The sequence below is a fragment of the Kryptolebias marmoratus genome, linkage group LG9 (genome assembly GCF_001649575.2).
Source record: "Kryptolebias marmoratus isolate JLee-2015 linkage group LG9, ASM164957v2, whole genome shotgun sequence".
Lineage (NCBI taxonomy): Eukaryota > Metazoa > Chordata > Actinopteri > Cyprinodontiformes > Rivulidae > Kryptolebias > Kryptolebias marmoratus.
The window spans coordinates 18,070,108-18,085,588 of NC_051438.1; the positions used below are offsets into that span (position 1 = coordinate 18,070,108).

The 15,481-nt window shown below is 46.3% G+C and overlaps 1 protein-coding gene across 6 annotated transcripts in view; it reads right to left on the reverse strand.

Annotated features, from left to right (window-relative positions):
• Positions 1 to 14,357, reverse strand: part of LOC108243032 (catenin delta-1-like) — a 17,431-nt gene extending 3,074 nt beyond the window's left edge. The window contains exons 1-21 of one of the 6 annotated variants that reach the window (XM_037977421.1): positions 14,200 to 14,354; positions 9,154 to 9,276; positions 7,983 to 8,146; positions 5,942 to 6,010; positions 5,732 to 5,851; positions 5,356 to 5,615; positions 4,272 to 4,544; positions 3,932 to 4,172; positions 3,602 to 3,824; positions 3,324 to 3,516; positions 3,096 to 3,213; positions 2,844 to 2,997; positions 2,621 to 2,638; positions 2,282 to 2,350; positions 1,696 to 1,823; positions 1,223 to 1,373; positions 931 to 1,123; positions 508 to 719; positions 390 to 431; positions 230 to 297; positions 5 to 64 (exon numbers count right to left, since the gene is read on the reverse strand). In XM_037977421.1, coding sequence (XP_037833349.1) covers positions 5 to 64; positions 230 to 297; positions 390 to 431; positions 508 to 719; positions 931 to 1,123; positions 1,223 to 1,373; positions 1,696 to 1,823; positions 2,282 to 2,350; positions 2,621 to 2,638; positions 2,844 to 2,997; positions 3,096 to 3,213; positions 3,324 to 3,516; positions 3,602 to 3,824; positions 3,932 to 4,172; positions 4,272 to 4,544; positions 5,356 to 5,615; positions 5,732 to 5,851; positions 5,942 to 6,010; positions 7,983 to 8,141 — 2,751 coding nt within the window. In that variant the 5' untranslated portion in view covers positions 8,142 to 8,146; positions 9,154 to 9,276; positions 14,200 to 14,354. Of the gene's footprint in view, positions 1 to 4; positions 65 to 229; positions 298 to 389; positions 432 to 507; positions 720 to 930; positions 1,124 to 1,222; positions 1,374 to 1,695; positions 1,824 to 2,281; positions 2,351 to 2,620; positions 2,639 to 2,843; positions 2,998 to 3,095; positions 3,214 to 3,323; positions 3,517 to 3,601; positions 3,825 to 3,931; positions 4,173 to 4,271; positions 4,545 to 5,355; positions 5,616 to 5,731; positions 5,852 to 5,941; positions 6,011 to 7,982; positions 8,147 to 9,153; positions 9,277 to 12,726; positions 12,931 to 14,199 lie in introns of all 6 variants that reach the window. The other 5 variants (XM_037977420.1, XM_037977424.1, XM_037977425.1 and 2 more) reach the window with 5 other exon arrangements.
• Positions 14,358 to 15,481: the final 1,124 nt, after the last annotated feature.

Consider the following 15,481-nt stretch of genomic DNA (forward strand, 5'->3'; position numbering starts at 1 on the left):
GGGGCTAACCATCGTAGGAGTCCAACAGAGGCAGGGAGCCCTTTCTGCCCCCATACACCCCTCGCTGAGAGACAACCAGAGAAGAAGAAACAACAAAAAAAAAGGTGGACAGGAAGTGAATGTGAGACAAGTGTCAGTACCTGAGAGGTTAAAAGTTACAGATAGCTGTGCAGGTTAGGGATTAGTTCAGTTAAGCCAGCGCCTGTGACTGTGAGCAGATTCAAAGTACCTGTAAAGTGTCTGTGGCGTCATCCAGAGTGTGTCTCCTCTCCCTCTGGTCCAGTGTAGAGTAGGCCTCTGCGAGCAGATAAGAAACAGCCGTCAGGAAGTTCAGCAGGTTTTAAACAGAAGAAAACAAGAAACAGAGCAGCAGGGAGAAATGAACTGACCAGGGCCTAAGTCGTTCAGTGGAATCACGTCCCTCTTCTCTCCTGAAAAATTAAAAAGAAAAAAGTTAAAATTAATCTAAAATGACTTTAAATGTGGGCGTACAGGTGGTTCCCGTACCTCTGTCCAGGAGCGGTGTGGTGCTGTCCTCGTAGGTGCCATTAGGCCTGTTGTTCGGGCCGTTGGTGGTGGTGGTGCCGCCGGGGTTGAGGTTGACCATGAAGTCCGACTTCTTCCAGCCGTCCTTCTCCAGCGGCCGGCGCAGCTCTTTGTGGGCCCAAACGAGCTGCAGCACCTGACCCGCTCCTCGCACCTCGCGGCCCGTGCGCTTGCTGCAAAAGGCACGTTTTCACACAATTAGAGACGCATTCGTCTCACTCAGACTGTTCATTTCCCCCCAACACCTGAGAGCTGCTGAACTTCACAGCACAGGATCAAAAAATAAATGTACCTGATAAAAGAAAAAAAAAAAAGCATAAAAATAAACCAGAACAATTAAAAAAAAAAAAAAGCTGTTAGCGTCTGTGTTCAGGCAACACTTACCCATCCTTGTTAATAAGCACCAGCCTCTCGATGCCTTGTGAAGCTCTGAGAGTCTTTGCTGCCTCCAGGTTGCTGCCCAACACCTCGGCGAGCGTGCTCAGCACAGACACCACCGTCTCCTCAGACAGAGCCCGCGCAGGCTGGTTCTGGCCTCCGGGCAGGTTGGCCACGAGCTGCGGCACGGCATGCAAACCTGCGGGGGACAGACGAGCCGAGTGAGCAAGCGCTCATTTTGTTTAACAGCAAAAAGGCAATACTCGTCAATTAATTTAAAAAAACAATAATGTCTGACCTAAGAGTTCACAGTTTCTGTTGTCGATGGCGAGGTTCCTCAATGCTCCAGACATCGCCCGAACCACGCGATCGTTGCCGTGATCGAGGAGTTCTATCATCATGGGGAGACCCTTCTCCAGACGCACCGTGCCCCTGATGTACCGACCATACTGGGAAAAAAACAGAGGCAGTAACAAACGTTAGGGTGTTGCTTGCATAGATTCTCAGTCATCAAAGACGTGGTAAATAAAAAACAAAACAAAAAAAGGTTTAAAACAGGGACAACTGGACTTCTGTTCTGTTCTGCAGCTGAAGACGTTTCGCTTCTCATCCAAGGAGCTTTCTCAGTTCAGGTGTTGAATTTAGCCCCATTCACAGCAGGTTCAATATAAAGATTGTGGGTAATTTCAGAATTCATTCAGAAAGAGAGAGGAAATAACACAGCAGAACTCATGTTGTCTAGAAGAAAATAAAAATAAAAACAGTACTCACAGTCCATCGGCCAGCACACAGGTTCTGGATCGCGCCAGCGGCAGCCTCGAGCACCGAGGGGTTCTTGCTCTCCTTGAGCAGCGACGTGTAAACACGAACCACCTCCGGCTGAAAGAGCAGCTCATAACCTGACATCACCAGAAAGACAAGGTTGTTACTTTGGATTTACAGAGTTTGATGGACATCTGGGCTGAAAACAGGAAAGAACTCAAACTTCTCCCAGCTGAGTCTTGAATGAGTCCGTCCCTCCTCCAAGACAAACATTTTTTATATAACAGTGAATAATTACGCAGCACTGAGACAACTTGGTACTCTAAAGTCTATCTAAAAGAATTTGCATCCACTGATGGTGCACCTTTACATGATTTAAATATAGATTTGGGTAGAGTGATGTGGGCCACTCAACTACAACTTTATATAATAATTTGACTAAAAGAGAAGAGTTTAGAGGTTCTGACAGTTTCTTAAATAATAATATAAAGCAATACTGACATAATGAGCTCAAAATGGAGAAAAAGATTTTTAAAAATTCATATTTTCTGAATTATATTTGTATTCTAAGAGCAAGCTAATAACAAAAACAAACCTTTGGCAGTTGTTGACCTCTTTGGAATATCAATTTGATCAGCGCTTCCATCATCTTCATCTTTCTTCACTGCAAACAAAGATGATGATGATGATAAAATAAGAGCAGATGATATAACGGTGCGCTGGGTGAAGTGATAATGAATTTCGTTTGTCGCTATCGTTTCTGAGATGTGAGCATGCAGTCAGTGGAACGAGCACCGTCAGCATGCAGCGTGATCATGCTCTCCTGCAGGTGAACCCATAAATGGCAAGCCTCATTTCTCTAACTTTACTGTCCTGTTAGTGAGATAGATGATGGTTGTGAACATTCATGAGAACGCCAAGAGGAAAATCTTACCTTTGGAAAACCATTCATCTATATACAGCAGAGAGAGAGAGAGAGAGAGAGGGAGGAAGGGATGAAGGAGAGTGGGAGGAGGAGGAGGAGGAGAGGGAAACAGTGGTAAAGTGAGAAAAACAGCGACAGGTGCTTCCGCCACCAGCAAGCTCAAACAAACCGGCAACTCTGCCCGTCTTTCAACAGCAAATATCTCGAACGCAGCGGACCTTGTGACACTGACCTTTGCCCTTCCGTGAGCCAAAGCAGCCCCCTTTGTGCGCCTGGGCCGGGCCCTGGTTGAGAGGTGCCAGCTCCGCGTAGCGCTCGCAGCCCGGGACTTCACGGTGAACCTGATAGGACAGGTTCCTCAGGAGGCAGACGCAGTTCTCCACCAGCTACAGGAAGAGAAACGTGAAGATTTGGACTCGTAAAGCACAGGAGCTGAAGAATAATGTGTAAGAAAAGCCAAAAACAGCCTCTAATGAAACGTTACCTTATTATCCACGTCTTTGCGGTTAATCTGAGACTGGACGATGTACATCAGTGCGTCCACCAACCCTGTGCATTCTCTCAGCTTTCGCCTGGCTTCAGTCCGTTCTGAACTCACATTTCTGTTGGACACACGGGGGCGGAAGTTAACATATTGGCACATTTTCTTCTGAAAAATAAGCTCCTCTGCCTCCATTTTCCTTTGTTATTATTGCCATCCACCGATCCATACCTAAGGCAGCCAGCAGTATTGGTCAATGAGATCTCCCACTCTAGATGTCGGGGTTTGATGCTCTCCTCTCCCCCGCTGCTGCCTTTCTCCCAGCCCGAGTGAGGAACGACGACCTCGTCAGCCAGGGCATGAAGAGCGTGGTCCACGATCTCCATCTTCACCGAATCATGGGAGGAGAGGTTCCACAAGGTGCCTGGACAAAAGAGTAATATTGTTATTTTTCTACATCAACGGTTGGCCTTTTTGTGTGTTCACAGGAACCCAGTGAGCGGCGATACCTGTGATGGTGTCGGTGAGGTCCTGGTCACGGGTTTTCCTCAGTAACCTGACCAGAGCGGGTACTCCGTCGCAGTTTTTAATAGCGATCTTGTTATCCGCGTCCCGCCCGTATGAAATGTTCTTCAGCGCGCCGCAGGCTGAATGATGGACCTCTTTGCTGGGATGGTCCAACAATGACACCAAGGCTGGAATGCCCTTCAGTCGACGCACTTCTGACTTTACCTGCACATACAATCGGACAGTTCCTTCAAAAACACGTTCAGAAGAACCAATAAACTTGCATGTAATGTAGTGTAATACGAATGATGTAGCTGTGAGGATGACTTCACCTTGTCGTTTTTGAACGTGAGATGCTGCAGGAAGGCAGCAGCGTTTGTCTTGACGGGATCCAGACGGTAGTTCAACATGGCAATCACCTCTGGCAGTTCTGGCTGTCTCCATGAAGTGTTAGGGGGCTTCCTTAATGTGCTGTCCAGCGAAGCCATGCTGCCCCTGTCCATCGTCATGGGAACGCCCCACGCGTAAGGGTTGACTCCTCCCATGTCCCCATCCAAAGTGTCCTCGAAGCTCCTGTAAACGGCAGCAGGAGGTGGAGCGACAGCAGAGTTAGGAGCGTCCCAGATGAGGCACCGAACGCATTCTGCATCAAAAAGCTGGACGCCATTTTACCTGAGCCTGCGTCTGTCCATTCCCCCTGGTCCCGGCCCGAGCCGCGGCATGGTGCCGTAGCCGCCAGGGTGCATAGGTGGAGGCCCCAAGCTGTAGTCGTCATACCCGTGCTGATCACCCTCCATACCAAAATGGCCGGGACCATATCTCATCTCCAACGCTGAGCCCAAAGCCCTCATCCCTCGGCTCACCTGGGGCTGAGCTGCGTACGGGTCCAGCTGACGGCTGGGGGCCCGGTAACCAGAGTCCAGAGTTCTGTAGCCGTCAACTGGCCTGAAGAAAGACGGGCATAATGGACGAGATTAAAGTCAGCAAAGTACTTTTTTTTCCTTTCTAAGAATACATTCCACTTTCAGACAGTAATAAATAATTAGATAGTTCCACAACCCTGCCCCTTTTGACTTTAAACCCATTTGATACTTCTCGGTCTGGTTAGGAAGTGGGTTTTATGGCTTGTACCCCTCTCATCACACGTAGGCCAGTCTTAGATGTGGCCAATCATTTAAAAAAAAACAAAAAAAAACCCCCAGGAAACAACAGATAACCAAACCACAGCATCTGTTTATTGCTTTCACTCTTTCAGTAACCACTTTACTGGGAACTGAAATACGGTAAACATTAAACTAGGTCAGCAACACTGAACAAGTCCTTTTATAGGTAACTACTGGGAATTGTAGACTTATTTTTGGGTTTTAATGAGGAAAATATGCCTGTAATCGTCCAGTAAAGCTTAGAGTTTCCATAACGTTTGTACAAATCTGACAAAAGCATTAACAACCAAAAACTTAGGTTCGTTATAGCCATTTTGGTCAAACCTTGTGATCTCTAATAGATCTTGTGAGATCCCTTAGTGCTCAGAGTACGTGTAGTGAAAGACTGTCAGCTACTACCACACCAGTCTGTAGCTCAATATCTGTAAAACTGACAGAGTTATCATCAATTTTGTCTATGCTACAGCAGCCATTTTAAATTGAACTGACTCCAAACGTTAATCACTCGTAGATGAGCATCCGATGATTACCTACTGAGAGTTTTGTTTAAATCTATCCAGTTGGTATTTTATAAATAAAGCGCGCTCCCGTACCTGTAACGCTCATCCATCTGCGACCCTCGGCTCAGACTAGTGTACGCTTCAGACGGGGGCCCTCCACGGTAGTCCTCATATCCTCCCACAGGGCTGTAGTGGTAGTTTCTGGGAACCGTAGCGGTGGGGTAGTCACCTGGCACTGACGGCCTGTACGGACGGTCCAGTGTGGCGCTGTAGACACCCATACCAGGCGACAAGCCCCCGTCGAAGGACAGCGTCAGAGAGGGCAGAACTGTGCGCGAGACCGGTTTCTTCATCTGACGGGCAGCGAGATCAGGACAGATGTAGCATTATGTTGATCACAACGCACGCGTTTTTATAAAAATCATATGTTAGGGGAAATGAAAGTACGAGACGAGCAGCATCACTCTACCCCGTTATCTGTCCGCCGGGTGGTTCCCTCCTCAGAGAAGACTGAGCGCGCCTCCTGGGAATCGTCCTCTGGTGTGTAGCTCTCGTCGAGAGCGCCGTGTGCAGGGTCCACCATCCTGTACTGTAATACACACCGCACACGTAAACAGCTTCATTCCCCCCACCCGCCACAATACAAAACAAAACAATCCAACTCCATAAACAAACATACCTGTGTGCCGTTCATGTAGGAGTCAGTCAGTTTCAGACGCTCTATGTCTGCATCCCCTAAACGCCCGTTCTAAAATAAAAGGAGGAGGACCAGACTGAGCCACAAAAGTGCAAAAATACTTTGTATAAATACAATTTTGCTGAAACAAAACATACAAATAAGGTAAGAGACGTTTCTCTCAGGAGCCAATTCTGTCTACTTATTTTAAAACCAGCCCACAGATGATATTACTGCTGCCGAAGCACATTCAGTGCCGACCACACCATCTTTGCATGTCGACGGTCTGAATCACCGCCAGACGCAGAGATGAACATTTTGGAATGCAGACGGTCATACTTGCACCCTTCCTCCTCCTGCGCCGAACTCTTACATAATCAGCGATTGCCACACTGTGAAACTTTAACTTTTTTTTTTTTGAAATATCGGCTGCATCATGTGAAATGCGACGTCTGAAATCTTGTCCAGCCATCGTTCTCAGTATCAGTTCTACCGTCAGAGTGATTCAGAAAATAAAACGTTTTAGTTTTACAAAGAGGAACGACTGGTGCTAAAAAGTAACAGGAAGTGAAGACCATGCCTTTATAGCTGGAAGGGGCATGCTTCCTCTGCAGACAGTCGTTCCCATAACACAAACTTATTTAGAACTGCTGCTGGAGCATATCTGTACAACTGATAATACATCGAGGCACAAGGCCATGAAACAAACAAATATGTGGCCTTTTAGGCCTTTATATGTTTTTGTTTTGTCTTTTCTGACTCTTCAGAAGGATAATCTACGTCAGCAAGCCCTTTAAGCAGCAAATAATCCAAAGAAAAATACAATATTTTGTGTAACAGGAACAAGAAAAATGTCATTTAAATTCTCAATCTCAGAATAAGTTTTGCCTAAAAGAGTAATGGAAATTTGTCTCTTTTATTTAGTCCATAAGCAGCAAAATTTTTCCTTCACTTGATTACCAGGAAGGTTAAAATTACAAGAGATAATAAAAGGCAACAGTAAATATTTATTTAACTAAACTAATCAGCGGAGTTCAAGGTTTTTAAGACTTTCAGACAAACTGATCTTAAAATAAAATAAATATGAAGAAAAACCTATGCTAAAAGTGAAAATGAAGATCACAGAAGCAAATTAAACACTTTTGGGGAAAAAAAGGTTATATGTTAACACATATTTGACTATTTATGGTATCAGAGCTCACACGTTTTTGATTACTGTGTCTTTTGGCCCAAATCTTAAAAGACAATACAGACAAATAATCAAATGTTCTGAAAGCAAATACAGCCAGTCTTTTTTTTTTTTGTTACTTTTGGCAATAATTTGAATAGTTTGAATTTTGCACATAGTCGGAGAAAACCAACCGTTTGAATTCATCAGCAGGAAATTTGGATAGCACCCATTTAGGTTGTTAAATATGACTTCATATGACTGTAAACAGCAAGAAAGGCTTTAAAAGAAAATGGCAACACAGGAACAGGTGGAGCTACTTGACAAAAACAAATTTAATACAGCTGTGATAATCATAGCATGCAGCTGAAGTTTCAAGTGGAAGTTGTCAAAAACGGCTGCAGTGAAAACATTCGATGCATGTTTCCATGAAGGACTGAGTCAGCGTGCTCGACAGGTGAGTGTTGCATTCACTGGCATGCTGGAGCGGAAAGAAAAGTGAATGGCATTCCAAAAAAACAAGAAGCAACAAAAGAAGTGCACGGCTGCTAAAGAGCGCAGCCCATGAGTGATGGTAAGATAACGCAGGAAGTGTGCGACGACCGTCTCGGGCATGTTGGTGACGATGGATCTATGAAGGCATGCACCGATACACCTAATGACTCAATGATGCAACACTGAAACACAAACGAACCTCGAGGACGAAGGGATCAATGATTGATGGAAGTCGGGAGAAAACAACATGATGCATGAACTCCAAATGAGGTTTTATGCCAATAAGAATACATGAAGTAATGGGAGGTGGAGACAAAGACGACGGGAGCTGCAGATGTTAGACACGATTTGTTTGGGTTCATTGGGGGGGCGGGGGGTTACCTGTGTGTGAGGGAGGTGGCGACCCACTGCCGAGGGGCTGGTGGCGGGGAGGCCGACTCTCCTCCTCTCCTCCTCCAGCGCCCGGGTCAACTGTTCAAACTGCACCTCCTGCTCCCTGACCGACTCCAGCAGAGCCGCTGCGTTCTCACGCTGCTCCATACACACTACACGGCCCCAAGGGGAGAGAAGAGGGGGTGGGAGGGGGGTGTTACACACAACCGCACAGACCCAACACACACTACAGCACAGGGAGAGGGTGTCTAACAAGGAACAGATACTTCAAACAAAGTGGAGCGGGGCTGGGCGGGTCAAGGTTTTGGGGGGCCGATACTGGAAAAGGAAGCTTCATTCTGTCCCGATTTATCAGCTGAGAAAGACCTGCTGGTAACAGAGGCTTGGGTGTCATCTGTGCCGGTATCTGGATTACACAAGAGGGTCGCTTTAAAAGACGTGCTGCTATCTGAAACTCGCATCTGAAACCACCCCTCCCACCCCGAATTACAGTTGGATTATTTGCACAGTGCGCATTCTTCATGAGGCCTGTCACGCTCGAATCATACGTTTCCAATGAGCCCACGTTACGCAACCCAGAAATAAACAAAATCCAGAATTCTGCTTTGTTTACCGAAAACCAGCAGCGTTGACGGTTTAAAGACCCACACGACGCAGCTTTTCGCACTCAAGCTCGGCGAAGAGATGAAGAGTCAGGTGGAGCGCAGCGATGATCGCTCCGATTCTTTCATACCGCAGCTACTGCACTCATCATGAATATTGCAGCGAGTTAATTTGTTAACATCGCGCAGATCAATAAACAGCCACTTGGTGCACGCGTGCATGGATATATCCTCTGGGATTCTGACTGTCTTAGGCTTCATGCTAAAAAGCTTTTTTTTTTTTTTTTCTTTTAAACAGCACAAATTTATACGCCTTTCTGCCTCATGTTCATTTGACAAAACTATAGATAGGACAATCTAATCCTGAAAAATACGCCCTTGGTCGTCGTGTTCTTTGAAGCATCAGCTGTACGACTTACTATGATTTAAAAAAATAAAATAAAAACAAGAAGTTGAATGCAGCACAGCAAATCTAGAAAGAATTGCATGTTCCTTGTTAGGTTAAAACAAGAGAAACATCAGAAAAAGAGCTCTGTTCAGAGAAAATAAATACACACCTTCACCTGTGGGCGTGGTTCGGTTAAAGAGCAGAGAGAGAGAGATCACGCCGCGGTCAGAGACGGAGCTCTAGTTGGTCATGTGTGGAAAGGGCCTCTGAACCACCAAGCCCAGAAAACAGACTGCAGAGAGAGAGACAGGTGGAGGGAGGAGAACGACAAGGATAGTGAGGCTGCTGGTGGTGGTGGTGGTGGGGTGAGGGTGGTGAACATTTCGGCAAAGGCCCCCCTCAGGTTGAAAAACAGCAGCACAGTGAGAATACCGCATGTATGTGTCGAAACGGCGGCGGCGTGTTTGCGCCGGGAGCAGGAAAAGGCGGTGCAAGGAACAGACCCACAGTCAGCTCCAGCAGCCGGACACACCCTGCATTTACTCTGCAAATTGGCCCGCGCACGGCGGCGACATGTGGGAAGCTGACCAACCTGCAGCTTCTTTTTAGCTTCAGAAAATCCACCATCAGCATAAAGAAAAAAAGGAGGGTTTTTAGCAACAGCAATGACCTCAGAGGACCATAAGTTCTATCAGCTCAAGGATTTGTTGTACTTTTTTTTATTTTTCCTAACCTCATTTTCTCCTTATCTGCCTCTAATCTAACACCATCAGTCTGATGCTCTCTCCCCAAACTCAAATCCACTCCAACTCCCCACGTTATCTTGGCTCAGAGAGACATTGTTCTTTCAGAGCCGAGTAAGTGGACCGTGGAGACGCTCAGACTCTCTTATCTGTTGATACACGCTCAGCTGCAGCGTACTGGCTTTTCATCAACTCTGGCTTTAAAGGCTGAGTAAACCAGGCATTGCCACACACACACCTGCCTGACCGGTTGGACGAGGCAGGGGAGGGGGAAGCTTGATTTCAGCTTCTCAATTTCTCTCCCTGCGCGTTTGGCCAACAAACAGAGACAGACTTTTGACAGGAGTTTGGGGAACAAACAGGGACCTGCATTTACACTTCAAGCAGCAGGTGTTCTCCCGTCTGACAGGTTGAGCATTAACAAGTGCAAACAGAGAGACAAGCACGGGCCTAATGAGTTCAAGAGATGGCAACGAGTGACTCAGAGTTTCACCTGCATCGGGATTGTGCAAGCCCCCCCCAGCACCTTCCGAAGAATCGAGCCAGACGTTAAACGTGATGTCACGACAAGATAGCCTATTACGATCGTTTCACTGATTTCAAATTTTAAAAAAAGATGAAATGAAGCCTTAAAGATTGCATGGGCTCCTGCAATCATTGTAAAATGATGATTTAAAAAAACAAAACAAATAAACGTTACCGGCTCGGGTGTGGCAGCTGCAGTGAAAAATAGGGGAGGAGAGTAGGATGGAATAATAAGAAAACAAAGAGTGGCTACAACACGGTTTCCCAAGGAAAAAAAAAAAAGACATGTCAGAATCAAAACTAGGATTTGCATGCGGGAAAAAGCGTGACTAACAGGAAGACATGACATCACCCAGAGTCATAACGTTCTACCTGCACGAATAACCACCTGCCGCCTTGCACCAACCACACACATCAACACATGACTATGTAAGGTCACAGCCAGGTAAAAAAAAAAAAAAAGGGCCGCCATTATCCACCGCAGACAGAGACGGGCAGCGTGAAACAGCAAAGCGGCAAACAGAATGTGAGAGCAAACGGGATAATAAAGGCAGCAGAGATAAGCTTGGGGTTGTTGAATAAAAGATAAAAGGCTAATCTCGCATTCCTTGAATTGTCTCGGGTCAGATCAACTTAGCAGCCCACCCACCCATCCACTGCAAAAGCTAGGAACACCGGTTAGTTATCGCTCAGATATCACTGTTTAATGTTGGGACATTTCAAGGCAAGTTACACGGTCACTGTGACAAGAGCTGGAAAAATAACACCAAACCGAACGTCATCCCAGCCACCGGTTTCCCATAATTACAGACTACATGCCGAGACAGTAAATTAAATGTCTACAAAGTCTTATTTCGCAAATAACAACAAATGAAATTCCTACGAGATGATTTATCATCTCGGATTGTTATTTCTTGGCAGGCGTAGATGGGAGTGAGATTTTTTTCTTGTAAGTGTGTGAGCGGCTGTAGTTTAGGGGTAGAGGGTGGAGGGGTAGAAGGGTGGGGGGGTTGCAGCTGTCAGTCTGGGAGGCCGGTGGAACAATGTGAAGTTTGTGCTGCTGACAGAACGGGCTCAAATGTGGAAAAGAGTCTGAGAGAGCAAAGATAACACCGACGGACACACGGGAGGCAGCGTGTATGCTCCTGTGTGAGGGGGGCTAGATTTTGCTGCTCTTTGCACAGGAATGACTTCGGCCGGGCCCTCCTCTTACAGCTGTTACTTTTGGCCTTGGAAGTCAGCGGCGAGTTTTGGTCGAACAATGAAAACAATCAGTGTTGTCCCAATGCTGCCTCCCCTTCCCCTTTCCCCTCTTCCTGAGTAACAGGATGTTATGGATCCGACGTCGGATGAGAGTTTTTGAATCCCTACAAACAAGCTTCGACAACAGAGCGGCTATTATATAAGCAGCGCAAGCTTCTTGGACATAATCTGAAATAAATCCACCAGCGGTGTGGTTGCCGTCCTCCATTAGCCTGCATTTCCCCCCCTGTAGTCGTTACGATAATCATGCGACCACAAACCACTTCCCATTTTTTTTTACAAAAACAGTTCTCCATCTCTTTCCGTTCCGCTTTTATGACCTTTCAAACACTTCGATCACATTTTTTTTCCCTTTTTAAATATAATTTGTACTTCTATCAGTTTAAGACAGCCTTAAATTCTCACGGCTGAATCGTGTGATTTCACAATCAGCAGTATTAAAGTCGGGATTGATTGCCTCCTCTGAAACCTCCTTTTGGCAAATATTCAAAGATTACAGGGTCTAAAACAGACTTGCAGACATTTTTGTTTTACTTTTTCTTCAGTTATAATATTCTATGTTTAGACTTTCTGACAGTAATCACTATAAATATAATTATTTCTGTTCAAATGCTGCAAACAGTTGGGTGAAACTAACAAGTGTGATTGTTATTTCACTAAATAAATGAGATTCGTAGCGTTAAACGACACTTTTGACTGAAATCATTACAAAAATATGAAACCGCCTACCAAAAAAAAAAAAAACAGGTCATCTGTGTGTACTAAAGAGTTGAGTGAACAAGAGTGCAAAGAGGGCAGGTTATGCTCTGCTGTTCAAAGCACGACAGTAGCAGAAGTTTAAAAGGACAAGCCCTGTGCCTTGAGGTCAACAACATCTGACTGAACTCTGACACGTCACGAGTCAGATATCCCCCCCGCTCATCACTCAGCATGACTCACTTAACCTCATCAGAAGGCATCTGTGGTCATGTACACATGCAGCCCACAATAAAGCCTTTTGTATTCCAGTTTTATTAAACTCCAGTGAGTGCCTACACCTGCATTCAGGAGCAACAGCTGCCTCTAAAACAACAGATTTGGTGTCAAAATCCCACATCTGTCCACAAGCGTCCACCGAACCAACGCTGTAGTTCAATGTCAAGTCAGCGCCATGCCGTAGCAGAGCAGGGCTCCTAATGGGATTGAAGCTTTTACCCCGCTAATCCGCTCACCTTTCGACACATACACACGTGAAGTTCACGTGTGTGTGTGTGCACAAATGCTTTGGCTCTTCACGGATTAACCCCGGGGGTCCTTAAAAAGAGCAGACGCAACTCCCTGTCTGCGTTCAGAACATCTGCCGACAGTCAAAACGGACGATTCGCTGGCACGCTGTGGAGACGGGGCGGGCGTCTGGTGTCATTAGTGGAAGGCACCTGCGGTGGATCAGATCAGACCTGAGCACAGAGTTCAAACACACGCTCGATAAACACACACCAGGACAGACCTTAAGTCCAAAAGGAAGTCTCTAAACCACGACGTGTGTCTGAAGGAAACCAGTGTTTACATGGAAGAGAGAGAAGGGGGGGGGTGCTAGTTCACAATCAAGCTGACAGTTATCCCCACCCAAGCCTTTTATTTTTTCCCCAACAAAAACAAGTTCACACATGACCCCACCCAACAGGTTCCCAGCCTGACAAAGTAATCCCAGCTCCTGTGACACAGACCACCACCCTTATAGAGGGGGACTGAGCACACACAGGGTAAAAAAAACTTCACAAAACAAAAATAATCCGAGCCCCCTGGGTGGGGCTTCTTTAAACAAGTAATTAAACCTACTTCTGATATCTGGTCGGTCCTCCAAGTGACGCTACAGGACCGGTGTTGTACCGAAAACCGCACCCCTGCCGCGAGAAGCACCTCATCCACCATTCGTGTCAGGGGTGTTTTTGAAAAAATAAACAAGGCTGACAGAAAACAGTCACACGCACGAAATTCACAATATCGCTCCCTTATTTATATTCCCCAGAAATATGGTGAAAAAGGGAGGTTGGGGGGGGACATAACACCACAACCCGCCCCGACTTCACTGTGAACCACCTGAAGCCGCTAGCTGTTAGCATCCCACCAAATACAGTTGTGAATTGTTTGCTAACGTAACACTGGACCAATTGAAAGTGGGTCGGTCAACAAAGCACGCAGGCACACAAAAAAAGGTGGACTCACATGAACAAAGGGTTCAGTTTAGTCGGTGTGTGTGATAACGCTGCTGCCCGGCTAAATCAGCTCGGATGGGTTTGAACGCTCGCTCGGCAGTCTGTGACCTGGATCGGCTGTCCTGCGACGTTAGCATCACAATAACCCCACATAGCCGAGCCGACGGCGGACCTAGCTGCTAGCAGCGAAACAACCGCAAAAAAATAAAATACAGCGGCGTTCGGAGGCATATGCCGTTACACCCATCGGCACCGAGCGCCTTCTCGGGGCGTCGCGAACCGCGGAACGGGAAAACAAAAGAGGTCGCGCGGCTCGAACTTCCACGTTAGCATCGCTGGCTAACTAACGACAGCTAAGCGCGAGAGAGAGCCGTGGTCGCGTTCGAGTCCGTGACCACTCCTTGCCAGCGCTGCGGAGAACCCAGAGAGCCGCGGACGGGTTCGGGAGGAATGCCCGTTTCACAGCCGAGGTCTTATCGGTTCGCTCACCTGCTCCGGGGAGGGAAAAAAGCTGTCCCGATACCCCTATCCGGACTGCTCCGATTCGAGTGTTTTTCCTCTCTCTCTCCGTTGCCCCCCTCCTTCTCTCCCGTGGGTCAAGCTCGTAAAAAGCGGAGCGACATCACGGTTTTCTCTCAACCGGAGGGGCGGGGCCAGATTTACCGTAATGTCGCGCGCACTCGGAATTTTATCCTGTCGCGCAGGTAGGCGTGTGCTTCGGCCTCTGCCTCTATATAAAAAAACACAGCCTCCCTGATGTGTAACTCTTTAATCACAAACTGGAAGTAGCAGGAGGGGGATTTTAACCCTTTATATCTCCTCCCTTATGTTTTCCGCCTGTCGCGCACAGTGATGTCATTTCATTGATTGCCCAAGAACAATGGTCCGAGCGGAAGCTGCGTTTTGAGGGGAAGTCACAGCATTCCTCACCGACATAAACCCTGAACAAGTGACCGTCACATTATGTGTTTGATCAGAAGATCTTTGGTTTAAAAGGGGAAGCCCTTCCTGAATCAGCACTGACCGCAGCTATAAATGGACTAATACTAATGTTTTTGCTGTTTAAACTTACAGTTAAGTCTTTTAATCAAAGCTGGCAATTAAACTTTTTTAGCCACACTTTTATTCAGCACCAACACTATTGTTTACCTCTTTTTTGCAGTCTAACTACTCATTTATCAAGCTATTCATTTTTTTACAAATATTTTCCTCATGTAAAAAAAATTATCTTTGATTCCTGCAAAAACATCCTCTTTGAAATCTGCTTCAACAGACTTATCCTACTTTTAGCTTTTAGTTAGTCATTTGTTAATTGAAGCTACCTTTTTGCTGTTTCTAGCTTCTAGCTGGCCTTTTAGCTGTACTATGTTTAGCTCTAAGTGAGTTCTTTGGCTACTTTAAGCTAGCTTTTTGCTATGTTTAGTTTTTAGATACCCTTTTATTTTTAGCCAGCCTTTTAAAACTTAGCAAGCTGTTTGCCACTTTTATCTTTTAGCTAGCATTTTTCTCCTTTACACAGCTTTTTGTTACAATGTTTTGGCTTTAAATGTTGTTCTGCATCTTTTAACTCAAGCTTCGGCTTCTCCACTCAGCGTTCACACGGCATTTTCCACAATTTCCCAATTCAATGTTTCTCTTTCAGGATCTCCTGTAAAAACTTGTGACACAGCCGAACCCTGGAAAACAGCTCATCGGCGTGGGCCAAAAACAAAGAGGAACAATGCCAGGAATTTCCCCCCCAGTTTCCTTGAAAGTCCACCCCCCCACCCCC